At 35.3% G+C, this 13,865-nt stretch overlaps 1 protein-coding gene across 1 annotated transcript in view; it reads left to right on the plus strand.

Moving 5' to 3' along the window:
* LOC107630646 (isoamylase 1, chloroplastic) overlaps positions 7,377 to 13,865 on the plus strand; it is a 7,891-nt gene continuing 1,402 nt past the window's right edge. Inside the window, exons 1-14 of the mRNA XM_016333846.2 lie at positions 7,377 to 8,045; positions 8,260 to 8,442; positions 8,816 to 8,911; positions 8,996 to 9,148; positions 9,650 to 9,741; positions 9,859 to 10,000; positions 10,098 to 10,205; positions 11,111 to 11,196; positions 11,672 to 11,743; positions 11,830 to 11,953; positions 12,338 to 12,424; positions 12,954 to 13,046; positions 13,323 to 13,481; positions 13,759 to 13,842. Coding sequence (XP_016189332.1) covers positions 7,668 to 8,045; positions 8,260 to 8,442; positions 8,816 to 8,911; positions 8,996 to 9,148; positions 9,650 to 9,741; positions 9,859 to 10,000; positions 10,098 to 10,205; positions 11,111 to 11,196; positions 11,672 to 11,743; positions 11,830 to 11,953; positions 12,338 to 12,424; positions 12,954 to 13,046; positions 13,323 to 13,481; positions 13,759 to 13,842 — 1,857 coding nt within the window. The 5' untranslated portion in view covers positions 7,377 to 7,667. The remainder of the gene's footprint in view (positions 8,046 to 8,259; positions 8,443 to 8,815; positions 8,912 to 8,995; positions 9,149 to 9,649; positions 9,742 to 9,858; positions 10,001 to 10,097; positions 10,206 to 11,110; positions 11,197 to 11,671; positions 11,744 to 11,829; positions 11,954 to 12,337; positions 12,425 to 12,953; positions 13,047 to 13,322; positions 13,482 to 13,758; positions 13,843 to 13,865) is intronic.

Raw genomic sequence — 13,865 nt, forward strand, 5'->3', positions numbered from 1 at the left:
AATTAGTTCACCAAATGAGACTTGAAAAACTATCACCTAATATATGATAGTTAATTAATGTGGCATATTAAACTCGATTATAATTCCAAATGAACATTGACATATAATAATTGTGCATACACATAAAGACAATGGTCTGGTGATAGTATAAAACTACCTAAACCAACTACTACCTCTAATCTATATATAATTAAAAAGTTCAAAACACTTGCTTTAGCAAGAGTGTCCATTATTCTTTTGTCGTATATATGGTAGTTGTTGTAGTTCTCTCTTTGGATCATCTTGCTTTGTCCCCAACTCTCCCCTTCATGGCATATAAAATAAATAGTAATAATTAAGCTGAGTAAACTCAAAAGTTAATTTGCATTCTCATAAGTCATAACACAGGAAAACATTTTTTATATTCAATGCAAACTGAGTTCTTCAAAGCTAGCTAGCTCCTTGCTTGTGCTGCCATTACCTACATACCTTCAGCATTTCGTTTTTTAATGTTTACCTACTTACCTTAAGTTAGTTGAAAGTATTGTGAACAAATTAAACAAAATCGTGAAAAAATGAGGAAGCTTGACATACTTGCAGAAGTTCTAGATGACAAGTCATCTTAGGCTAGTTTCACAAGCCTATTTCATTAGTTTTTACTTGGTTTTCATGCATTTTTAGGCAATAAGTAAGTGTTTGAGTGAGAATTTCATGCTTGTCTTGATTCAATCGAACATTGGTAATTTTATGCATTTTCATTATATTTCTTGCAAGATTTAGTTGATAATATGAATGATGCAAGATTTGATTATTATGCCAAGGCTTTGATGAATCTGTTTGGTTGATGATAGGTGAAAAGATGAAGGACAAGAAGCAGAAAACACAAAATAAGCTCAAAAGAAGAATTCTGGACACATTTTAAAGTTTGAGCACGCTTTGGAGCCTTAGGCCACGCTTTTAAAAGCGTGGCCCATGATTTAAACAAGGAGAGCACTCTTGGCGCGAGAACGCCACGACGCGCACGCGTATAGGACGTTTATGCGTCGGCCAACGAATTTTGAATACCCACATGTACACGTACATGACGCGTACGCGTGGAAGTGATTGGAGTTCATTTGCAAAGAAAACGCTACGCTGCATGAGTGAGCATTTTCGAGAAAAACTAAATTTGGAATGGAAGTTTGGCCATCGATGCGTACGCATGCATGACGCGTACGTGTGGGTGTGACATACTTGATGAAGCACACGCAAGCGTGGGCTGAGCGGCAGTGTGGAAGTAGCATTTCGGAACACCATGCGTATGCGTAGGTGATGCGTACGCGAGGTACAGCGTTGTCAAAGCAAACGCTACGTTCACAAAGTGAACACTGATATGGACGCGCGCGCGTATAGCACGCGTACGCGCCACAAGCCTAAAATCTGAAGGTCAAGCGTATGCGTAGGTGACGCGTACGCATGGAAGGCCCAAAACACAAAGGACACGCACGCACAAGGGACGCGTACGCGTGGGTGAATGAACACTGCGCTCAATTTGAAAATGCTCCATTCTCTTGGAAGCTGCAACTCTGGCTCAATTAATCTGATTCAAAGCCCATTGAAAATTAAAAGCAAGCATAGCCCATTGACATCACTCAAAGGCACAAGACACAGTTAGAATAGGAATTTCATTTTATTTGTAATTTGTTTGCAATTTTATTTTCTTTTTGTAAAGCCTATATAAAGGCATTAGTTTCATTTCATTAGAGGTAGAGCGCTGGAGTAGGCTGCATTAGTAGTAGGCAGCAGTAGGAGTAGGAGTAGGAGTAGAATAGAAGGTTCTCTTGAAACACTTTTATTTTTTTGCACTTTTACATTTCAGTATTGAATATTAATTTAGCTTATGCAATTTTAGTTTCTGATAATTCTCTTCTGCAAATTTTCCTTTCTGCAATTTTACAATTCAGTTTACATTGAGCTTGATTTACCTTCCTGCAATTATGTTCCTCTGCAATTTTACATTTGAGTTTGCTGTGAGCTTGAATTACATTTCTCTGCAATTTAAATTTTCCTGCACCCAATTCCCTTTACATTTGCTGCAATTTACATTTCTTGCTCTTTAAGATTCTGTCATTTACATTCTGGAATTTACAATTCTCTGCAATTTACTTTCTATTGCTCAAATCTCACTCAATTCACCACTGTTAGCTTAACTAAACTAATCACCTCACTAAAGTTGCTTAATCCATCAATCCCTGTGGGATCGACCTCACTTCTGTGAGTTATTACTACTTGATGCAACCCGGAATACTTGCCGGTGAGTTTGTGTGGAATCGTTTTTCCCTCATCAGTTCTTTCTCTCTAGAAGCTTTCCATTGCCGAAACTATTCTAATTTTTGTTTCTAGATTCCACATTAACAACAGCAAAATAAACAACAAGCTGGTAAATCTAGAGCATAAATTCACCAAAACAAATGTCAAATCAAATATGAATCCTACCAAACCACAGTGACCAGCAAAAAAATGAAAATTCAATAGGTAAATCAAATCTCCAAATAAAGAAGAATTGATTATGCTAATTCAGAATTTCATGATGAAGATAGTAGATACAAAAATTGAAAAAATAAATATAATAATCAAAGAGAGATAGAGAGAAACTTACAAGGAGCTGCGACGGCGACGGGCTCATAGCGACGGCGACTGGCAAAGATGTTGCAACAACGAATCTGTGGAAGAAGAAGAACTTACATATAGATTCACAAATCACAATGTGATAGTGTGATAGAGAGAGAGAGCGCGAGAGAGAGGAACTTGCATGAAGAGGATGGCACGGCGGCAGGCTCGGCGGGGGAGAAGAAGAAGAAGAAGAAGAAGAAGAAGAAGAAGAAGAAGAAGAAGAAGAAGAAGAAGAAGAAGAAGAAGAAGAAGAAGCTCTGCTCTCCGGCGGCTCTCTGCCCCTCTCCGTGAGTGTGACTTCATCTCTGGCCTCTATTCTCGGGCGTTGGAGAAGAAGAAGCAGCCTCATTAAGATTTTAAGGTTAATTTTTGGGGTTAAGTAGCGTAAGTTCTGAATCTATGAAGGTTTGGGATTAATTTTGGAGAAATTGATTGATACTGTGGGCGCGGGAAGTAAATGCGGGCACGATTTTTTGTTGGTTAAAAATCGATGGTAGTTTTGTCGATTTTAATTAAAATAAAAATCAACACTTCAGCCGTCTATTTATATAATAAATTTATACCGTCCAATCAGTTTCAGAAAGAAATCTCAATCATCTAAATTTATTGACGGTAAAAGCCGTTGACATTATAATTATTAAAATATACAGCTAATCCGTCGATTTTAAAGAAAAAAATTTCACCCACCATTTCGTCGATAATGTGACGATAAAACTAAAGTGTTAAAAGGTTGCTAAAATAATTTACGACATGGTCGTCGATTTTAACATTTTATTTTTAATAATTTCTTTTTCATTTTATCGATGACAAGCCGTCGAAAATTATCGACGGAAAATCTGGCCATCGATTTTTAGCGTCGATAATTAGACAATTTCTTGTAGTGCGTAAGTTAGGTGAGTTGCTGTCACACTTTGAAGTTTTTAGCCTGAGTAAAACAACGACGGCAAGAGAGAAAGAGAGGAGAGCATAGGCACAACTCTAAGGGAAAGTGCAGAGCGGAACGGCGGCGGCAATGGCGAGGTAGACGCAGATGCGGCGAACGATACAACAAGACGATCCTCGGGAGTAACTGATAGTACGATTGACAAGCGTCCGAGACACATGGCGCGCCTTACTCGACGAGATCGTTGGTGTTACTGTCGACAATGAGGTTAACCAGATGATTCCTTCACTTCTCTGTTTGAGCTCAAGAAAGAGAAGAAAGGAGATGGAGCTTGCTGGAAATTAAAACAGGATTTAAGTTAGAGTTTCATTTTAAATTTAGAAGTATTTTTGTAATTTCAAATATTTTAGTCACTACTTTTATCTCAGACTAAACAAAATGTTAGGACATAATTCAATGTTATATACTTTTATATCAAACACAATATTAAAATTTATTTTAATTCTTATTTTCTAATCTCAGCTTCTCCTCCAGACGCTATCTAAGTCTTTTAGTATATATAATGGTATTATCACTATAAGCTTGGAATTTAGATAAATAAAATCCAAATCTAGGTCACTAGGTGATTTTTTCAGTCTTGCCCTCCTAAAATATTCACGGCTTTAGTATGTGCAAATGTCAATACTCAATAGTCAATACCCAATAATGGAGGCAGTTTGCACAAGCTGCCACAATACAATATAAATAAATAAATAAATATAAATATGTCAGGGTATGCACGCATGCTTATTGTGGTAAGTTTCTGCTCTAATACAGGTCATGTCTCAATCTCATGAGTCATGACGAATGTCAACAACACGATAGTTAATTAATGATGTTCTGCTGTCAATTAGGAGAAGGGTTGCAGTGCAGAGCCTCTAATTTTGAAAACTTGTTGCTACTTAGTACTTACAATGTTATATAAAAACATACATTATCAATTCTTATAATTAATATTAAATTGTCTAAATCTAATCATTTGAATAATTTATAGCAATTAGCCAATTACTCTTCTCTCTGGCCTCCCTGAAGGCTTGAAGTGGACTTTCTTAAAACAATTTGACAGCATGAAGAAACTTATTTGAGCATGCTTAACCATCTCATTAAATTAGAGCTCTTCAATTGCGGGTGGATTGAGTTAGCTTGTCAGTTGTCACCAGAGAATCAAAATTGAAAAAACAAATTGGCTTTCTTTTTATGAATTAAGAAAATATCAAATTGACTCAACTCATCCCAGTTGAAGAATTAAATATATTGGTTTGTGTGACTTGTTTTATTTTATTTTTTTAAAAGATAAATTAACAAAAAATACTGAATAATTTTAGCAAGTTTTAGCTAATTTAAATGCAAGTAAATTTTTTTATCATATATATTTTCATACTAAATTCTAAAATTCTAGTTATATATATGAAGAGTCAAACATGTGAATTCATATCTGTTTGACCTAAACTTGCTTAACTTGCAAATTATCTGACACAAACTAAAATGATTTGCTTATAAATGAGTTATATTTTTACTAACTTGAACTTGCTCATTTTTATGCACGAATGAGCCAATTCACAAACCGAGACTATACATTAAATAATAAATGCATTCTGTCTCTCTCTTCTTTTTTTTTGGAAATTTCTTTAGTGAATAGTAGAATTGGATGAAGAGTGAATATTTTCACTAAATTTATAAAGAATATGTGAATTGCATATGATAATTTTTTTTTTTTTTTGTAAATTTTTTAACTAAAAAAATATTTACTTCGTTCTTTTTTTAACATTATCATTCTGTATGTGTGTTTTTTAATGGGGTTTCAACATTTTGTGTGTAAGTGTGCCCAACACAAGAAAATTGGCCTCTTTCAACCACTTTACCCAAAACAAAAATAGAAATATTGGGCTTTCAGTTGTATAATTCTGATAAAAAAAACCGTTATAGAACAGGAGATTGCACACATATAAAATGGAAACACCATACCCAACACAAGAAAATTGGGCCTCTTACAAACCACTTTACCCAAACAAAATAGAGTTATTGGGTTTTGGGTTACAAAATTTTGATAAAAATAGTTAAAACTTAAGAGAATAGCTTCAACCAAAAATAAAAAGGGTAAAAGAGTAGCAGATTGTCAAGTCCAAAAAAAAAAAAAAAAAGAGTAGCAGATTGTATGTCAGTACATGAATGAGTGAACAATTATTTAAAGAGTAAAGTATACTTTTTTGTCCTTGAAGTTTGCTAAAAGTTTTAAAAATATCTCTAAGTTTTGATTTGTTTCAATTTTGTCTCTTAAGTTTTCGATTTGCATCAATTTTACCCTTATTACTAATTTTTTGATAATTAATATTTTTCTTTCCAAATATACCCCTCCCTTATACCTACCATCATCGTCATCATCACAACCCTCTGTCTCTCTTACTTTCTCTCTTTTCATCTTCACCTTCCTCTCCACCACCATCATCATCACAACCCTCTGTCTCTCTTTCTTTTTCTCTTTCTCCGACTCTCCATCTCCATCACCACCATCTCCGTTGAGCCCCATTCTTTGATGACCACCACCCTTTTTCTTCTTCTTCGCGCAAACCCAGACACAACGAAGTCATCGCTCTTCATCCTTCTCTGTTAGCAAACAGAGAATGAGATGTGGGATAGGTTCTATGGAACCGGTTTTTGGAGGAGCTCTTCTTGCAGGATCCCTCTAGCAATGCTTTTACCACTTTTCACTCTCAATATGTTCATTGAAATTTCAAAAAGCATGCATTTTTGCCCAACAATGAAGTTTAAAAAAAAAAAATCATACTTTTTGATGATGCAAGTGTTTAAAGATGTGGTCTTTTCTCTCATCCTCCTCTTCTTCTTATTTTCTCTCTTTTTTAATTTTTTATTTTTTTTTGGGAGAGGGGAGGAGGTTGGAGTATGATCATGATCATGATGATAATTTTGTTTGTTTTGGATGTTAGCATTTTGAGAAATGAGAAGAATTGTGTTGAAATGGATCATGTTTGGTTCTTTGTCATTTATTTTTTGTGTTATTAATTTTTCAATGAGGTATGGTACAAGTAATATTGAAAGAAAGAAACTTTGTTGTTGGGGTCAGGGTTTCAGGTTGGTGTGGCAGCAAAAGGATTTTGCTTTGCTTTGTGTGAAATCTGGAAACAAAAAAAAAGGAAGAAACTTTGTTGCTGGGTTCAGAGTTTCAAGTTAGTGTGGCAGTAAAAGAATTTTATTTTGCTTTGTGTGAAATCTGGAAACAAAAAAAGGTATTAACCCAACTAGTACTAATAATTAATTAGGCTGGGTTTGCTAACAGAGAAGGAAGAAGAGCGATAGCTTTGTTGTTGTTGGGTTTGTGCGAAAAAGAAGAAAAATGGTGGTGGTCATTGAAGATTGGAACTCAACGGAAATGGTGGTGATGGATATGGAGAGTCGGAGAAAGAGAGAAAGAAAGAGAGACAGAGAGTTGTGATGATGATGGTGGTGGAGAAGACAGTGAAGATGAAAAGAGAGAAAGTAAGAGAGACAGAGGGTTGTGATGATGATGATGATGATGAGAGGGTTGTGATGATGATGATGATGATGATAGGTATAAGGAAGGGGTATATTTGGAAAGAAAAATATTAATTATCAAAAAATTAGTAATAAGGGTAAAATTGATGCAAATCGAAAATTTGAGGGACAAAATTGAAACAAATCAAAACTTAGGGATATTTTTGAAACTTTTAGTAAACTTTAGGGACAAAAAGTATACTTTACCCTTATTTAAATAATAATTTGATTAGGATTTGAAAGAAGAATGATGATAGCAAATCAGCTATAAAAAAATTGAAGGGATCCAAAACAAAGTAAAAGAAAAGAGGGGTGGCCCCAACAAAAAAGCTTGAACAAGAATGTTGTTTGTCTCCGCTCAGAAACTAGCAGATATGTCCGTCCATCTGTCTCCTTCTGTTTCATGCGTATAATCATTTCGACTATGATTACGATTACGATTACGATGATATTAAATATAAGGAGTCACAAGTGAGTGACTACAATCCACACCTTCCAAATCGGGATTAGAAAGAAAGTCTTGTTTCCCTGCATTGCACTCCTTGTGTTTGATGAATGTTCAACTCCACCACTCTCATTCCCAATGCCAGTGTTAATGTCAATGGGGTGCTTCACTCTCATTCACAGTGCCTCATGCTCCCTCTTACCCTCTCCTCAAAGGGTGCTTGAGCTTCACTCTCATTCCAACTTTGGAGGGAGGATTAGAGTTACTCTTACTCCTCTCAACACGAGGGTCTCCAAGAACCTCAATATCACCACTTGTGCAGCCGTAGGGAATGGAATTGAGACCGACACAGCTGTCGTCGAGAAGCCTCAATTGGGTAGCCGCTTCCAAGTTTCCAGGGGATACCCCGCCCCGCTTGGCGCTACCCCACAAGATGGCGGGGTCAATTTCGCCATTTACTCTCTCAATGCTGTCTCAGCCACTCTCTGTTTGATCTCTCTATCTGATTTGCAGCATGTAAGTTCTTCCTCTTTCTTTCTTTCTTTCTTTCTTTCTTTCTCAGTATTTCACTTTTTGTGCTTGAGAAATGGAAACTCGAAATAAATCAGTTCATACCAATTAGACTTAAATTTTGAACATGTAACTTCAAAATATATTCTCAAAACCTCTGCTTGATTTCACAGATTAGTCTGTTGGTCTCGAAAGTTTCAATTTTCTTTTTGTGCTGTAGAATCAAGTGACGGAGTGCCTTCCTCTTGATCCGTTGATAAATAAGACTGGAGGTGTATGGCATGTATTCCTAAAAGGAGATTTTAAAGATATGCTGTATGGATACAAATTTGATGGCAAGTTTTCTCCACAAGAGGGACACTACTTTGACTCTTCTCGTGTGGTGCTGGATCCTTATGCAAAAGTTAGTAGCTCTACACTCTTAATTATTTTTAAAATGTTATATATGCATATCAAATGTTACTCAAAGCACTAGTGAACACTCTACACTGAATAGCAATACATATCCACTGTTAAATGAAACGAAAAAAAAAAAAAAAGAAACAGAAAAAAGAAATTCCCAGCCAAAACACTTCCTACGAATTTCCAGAATAATGTGCCAAGATATGGGATTAGAACCTCATAGTTTTTAACCACCCATTCCATCCAGATTCCAGCCACACTTAGCATTTGCTACATACGTGACAACTGTATCTTCAAAACAAACTTGGGCAAAACTAACAAGGCTGCTTAGCGTAGCTTTTTATTAATTTAATAATGTAATGCTCATTGTCTAGGCAGTAATAAGCAGAGGAGAATTTGGAGCTTTAGGACCTGATGGTAACTGCTGGCCCCAGATGGCTGGCATGGTACCTTTTTCTGATGATAACGAGGTACTTTACTTATTTTATGGTTGTTTACTCAAACTTTTCCAAAAACTAACTTTCATACACTTATTCTTTCTGTGTATTGTTTAGTTTGACTGGGAAGGAGATTTACCACTGAAGTATCCACAAAAGGATCTTGTTATATATGAAATGCATGTGCGAGGGTTTACAAAGCATGAGTCAAGCAAGACTAAGTTCCCCGGCACATATCTCGGTGTAGTGGAGAAGCTTGACCACTTAAAGGTGAAGTTTCTTAATATTTTTCTTTTAAAAAAAATTTTCAAGTGTCCCTTGGGGCTTTTCTTTTTACTGGTGGATATTCTGTGTAACAGGATGGTATACTGTTAGAAGTTATAATTTCAATAATTTTTTCATTTCTTTAGTGGGAAAAGTATATTGTTGATCTTTTATGTGCTATTATGTGAATTGTAAAGAAATTCATGAAAAAAAGAGAATTACAGTACAGCTTCCTGACTGTTCTCAAATGGGAAGTAGTATTAAATCAAATACACAGTGCCCAGCACGATGATTGAGTCTCCTAGCCTTGGTGACTTTGTCTGTTATATTACTGTTGTATCAATGCCATAAATTTAAGGTATGTAGATATTACATACAATTTAAGTTGGATTTCATTATGTTTCTCCTTTGAAGTGTATATTAAATCACTGCATCAAAGAAAGACGAATGCCGTAGCTGTTAACTAATTCATAATAATGTGTTAATTTCAAATTATTCATTTTGCAGGAGCTTGGAGTAAATTGTGTAGAATTAATGCCATGTCACGAGTTCAATGAGCTGGAATACTTCAGTTACAATTCTGTACTAGGGGACTATAAGTAAGATTCCTTAAGTGAATCACTTAGTCTCTACACAATTCTCATTTTAAGTCCTCTTTTTTTCTTGAAGAAATTTGTTTCAAGAGTATGATAATGCTGTATCTTTCACTTTTTCAGGGTGAATTTTTGGGGGTATTCAACTATCAATTTCTTTTCACCAATGATTAGATACTCATCTAATGGTATAAGAAATTGTGGCCGTGATGGAATTAATGAAATGAAGTTCATGATCAAAGAGGCACACAAACGTGGGATTGAGGTGACCAGGATAACATTTGATTTCATTTGGTCAATTCTCGTTTATTTTATTTTTTTCGGAATTAGATTATGTTTTTATTGCTATATTACTGGAGCAGGTTATCATGGATGTTGTTTTCAATCATACAGCTGAAGGGAATGAGAAGGGTCCCATTATTTCTTTCAGAGGTGTGGACAACAGTATTTATTACATGGTAGCGCCTAAGGTATACTTCAATATTTTGTTCTCAGCTTCACCTAATTGGTTGGAATATTTGAAGCTATGGAGGATCTTAAATCTTGACTCAACTAGTTAACAGTGGTCTAAAGAGGTTATTTTGTAACCTCTTTTTGACTTAGTTAATGTCTTGAGTGGCTTACTATATACACTTAAATATTTACCAAAACTCCTTTTATGAGTGTCCATAAATGTTATATGATATGTATCATCTTTTCAGAATCATCTACTTTTAGTTTACAAGAAAACATTTAAGTATTCTATTAGTTCTAGTTTCTTGATATTGATTCTCATGTAGTTGAGGAAAAATGGTTCTTTTGTAGGTGTGTGAATTCATGAAAATTAGACTTAACGCACCTGATAATTATCAGTCATGTTGCTTCCAGCAATTGGCCTCAGGTTCTGTCGCTAGAATTTGTTTTTGGTTCACTGGATATATGCTTCTTTAAGAAACCACAGACATGGGGACTAGAGGAAGTAGTATGATTGTATTATTCACACTGATGAGTCTGGATCTCAGCTCACAGATGAAGAGAAGATAGAAGAAAATGTGTGTCAAGCAAAGAGAAACAGGGCACTATATAGCAGCCCCACTCTCCCAAGCCAACTCCCAAATTTAGCTNNNTACACACCCACATGGAATCATGGCATTCCCTTTGTTCTCAATTTCTGCACAAGTTAGTTAAGAGTTGAGGATTCAGTCAATTTTCCCACTCTCTGTTATGCTTAATTCCAAAGCTGTACCTGAACCTTTCGTGCTTGTGTACCTGTTTGGGGTATTTATCCTTAAAGCTAACAATTTCCTTTGTGACTATTTGCTAACTTATTTACACCTGCAAGTTTTGTTTTTTAGATCATGTTTAATGTTAATTTGGTCTATTCTCGCATTTTAAGGGGGAATTTTATAACTATTCTGGATGTGGGAACACATTCAATAGCAACCATCCAGTTGTGCGACAATTTATCGTGGACTGCTTAAGGTATTGTTACTATGATTATCAGTGTGTTATATTTATATGAAGTTATTTCTCATGGATCTGTTTAAATTATTATAAATTTCTTTTTGAATATTATATCTCTTTTTAACTGGAAAACTTTTTATTTAGTTCTTAGAAGATCGTTAACTTTGTGCTCGTGGGCATTTCTTTGTTTCTAAATTACCTCACCAAAGATATACTGCATCTTTATACCATAATTTGAGATTTAATAACACATGAAACAATTTATTGAAGTCATTAGAGAATATGTAAAATCTATACCTTACTAACATACCGCTCGAAAAATAATTTAACTTACAATGCTACCTTTCACTTATAGACAATACCTTTAGATTTATATCATAGGTTAAAATTATTGAATTCTGGCCAGATTTCATTCAAGTATTACCTACTATAGGGTTTACAAGTTGTTATCGTACTGGATTGAAGGCCTAACTATATTTCTGTTATGCAACAGATATTGGGTAACAGAATTTCATGTGGATGGTTTTCGCTTTGATCTTGCTTCAATTATGACGAGGGGAAGCAGGTTGTGTACCATACTTTTACTCCAATATTTTTCTAGAGACTGATTCATACTAATGTTCTTCTTTTCCTTTCCTTGTTCGTCATCAGTCTCTGGGATGGAGTTAATGTATTTGGGGATCCAATAGGTGACTTGATGACAACAGGAACTCCCCTCGGCAGCCCACCGTTGATTGACATGATCAGTAATGATCCAATCCTACGTGGAGTGAAGGTTTTTCTACTTAGATTATTCCTTTGATTACTAGTACAAAGGTTGATTTTACTTTGAGGACTTATAGATTTTCATTTGTCTAAGTAGATGTATATGGCAATTAAATCGGGTAAGAAGATGGGGAACTAGGTTATAGAATTTATTAACTCTTCTTGGATGGAATAAGTTAGACAGCATTCTTAGGTAGCCCTTCCTTCTAGGTGCTATTTCTCTCTTGCTTCACCTGGATTTCCAAATGCAAGTAGAAAGGTTTCCTTTGACTTCTCATAAAATATTTTGATTGGTTTATTTTATTTATTAATTATTATTGACCTTACATATCAGCATTCACTCATTTGGAAGCAGGTAACTAATATGTGCAGTTTCTTAATTTCCTCTTTCTAGCTTATAGCTGAAGCGTGGGATGCTGGAGGCCTCTACCAAGTTGGCACATTCCCTCATTGGGGTATTTGGTCAGAATGGAATGGGAAGGTCAGTGCAGATACATAAACGATGTCTTCATAACCCCATCATTATGCTGCGACTGGAAACTAAGAAAATATGGCAGCACAACATCAAATGGTTAAATTTATGGAAAAGAGAATTTGATAGTGCAACACTGTGAAATATCATAATTTTATCAATTTTACGTCATCATATCACATAAATCCTAACTAATCTTGTGGCTTGAAAAGTGAGATTCCAGAGTAACTGCATCAGATCTCATTTGTTTTGGAAGTCCTTTAATTTGATAAACTTGTGAACACCGAAATGCATGTAAACCTTGTTTGTGATTTATATTTGTCTATATTTGCTTATGATTTATATTTGTCTACATAATCTTTTCACCATTTATTTCCAGATCTATCCTTAATGGTGGATTGGTAGGGTCTCTGTTAATTGGATTATTAAAAACAGCATATCAATCTTGACTTTTTCAAATGTTCAAACACAGAAAGGTTTTGAACTATGGGTTCAGCATAAAAGTATTCCATTAATGAGCAATTCTTGCATTTTGCAGTATAGAGACACAGTACGCCAGTTTATCAAGGGTACTGATGGCTTTGCTGGAGCATTTGCTGAATGCCTTTGTGGCAGTCCTAACTTATATCAGGTTTAATCTGTTGTCTCTTATGACAATTGTGTTCCTTTTTTGGCTCTAAACTCCCTCTTAATTTTGCATGATTGCTATATGCTATTATTAGTATATACTACCTACTAAATCATATTAAATATCCTAGTTGTCTGGCTTCAAACTTTGTCACTAAATGTATTCTCCAGGGATTAGTATCTAGTTCAGCTGATTTCATTGCTTAGGTCTTTTATTGCTATCTTTTCTTTTGTGTTTGTGCTTTTGTCTGGTTGACATTAAGGTATATCTTTGGCACAGGGAGGAGGAAGAAAACCATGGAATAGTATCAACTTTGTATGTGCGCATGATGGCTTTACTCTGGCTGACTTGGTGACTTATAACAACAAGCATAACTTGCCCAATGGGGAAGACAATAATGATGGAGAAAATCATAATAATAGCTGGAACTGTGGTCAGGTAGATGTTAAAGAATTGTTCTGAGAGTTCATCATAAGATTATGGCTCTGAACACCATTAATATTTCAAAGCACGGCCAAATATGCTACTGCTAATATTCTGATATACTTTCATGTAGATGGTAACATACTAGTATGTGAGCCTAAATTGTTCCTAGCTGCTGTTTTGCGGTCTTGTCATAAGAATAGTTGGAGATTGAAGCTTATGCTGCAGCTGTATGTTGAAGTTAATACGAATTTTGCATCAAATATTAATTCCATTTCTCAAACTATTGTAGGAGGGGGAGTTTGCTAGCACCTTGGTGAGGAAATTGAGGAAAAGGCAAATGCGAAATTTCTTTCTCTCACTCATGGTTTCCCAAGTAAGGCCCAGTTTAACAGCATA

This window comes from Arachis ipaensis, chromosome B03 (assembly GCF_000816755.2).
Source record: "Arachis ipaensis cultivar K30076 chromosome B03, Araip1.1, whole genome shotgun sequence".
Classification (NCBI taxonomy): Eukaryota; Viridiplantae; Streptophyta; class Magnoliopsida; order Fabales; family Fabaceae; genus Arachis; species Arachis ipaensis.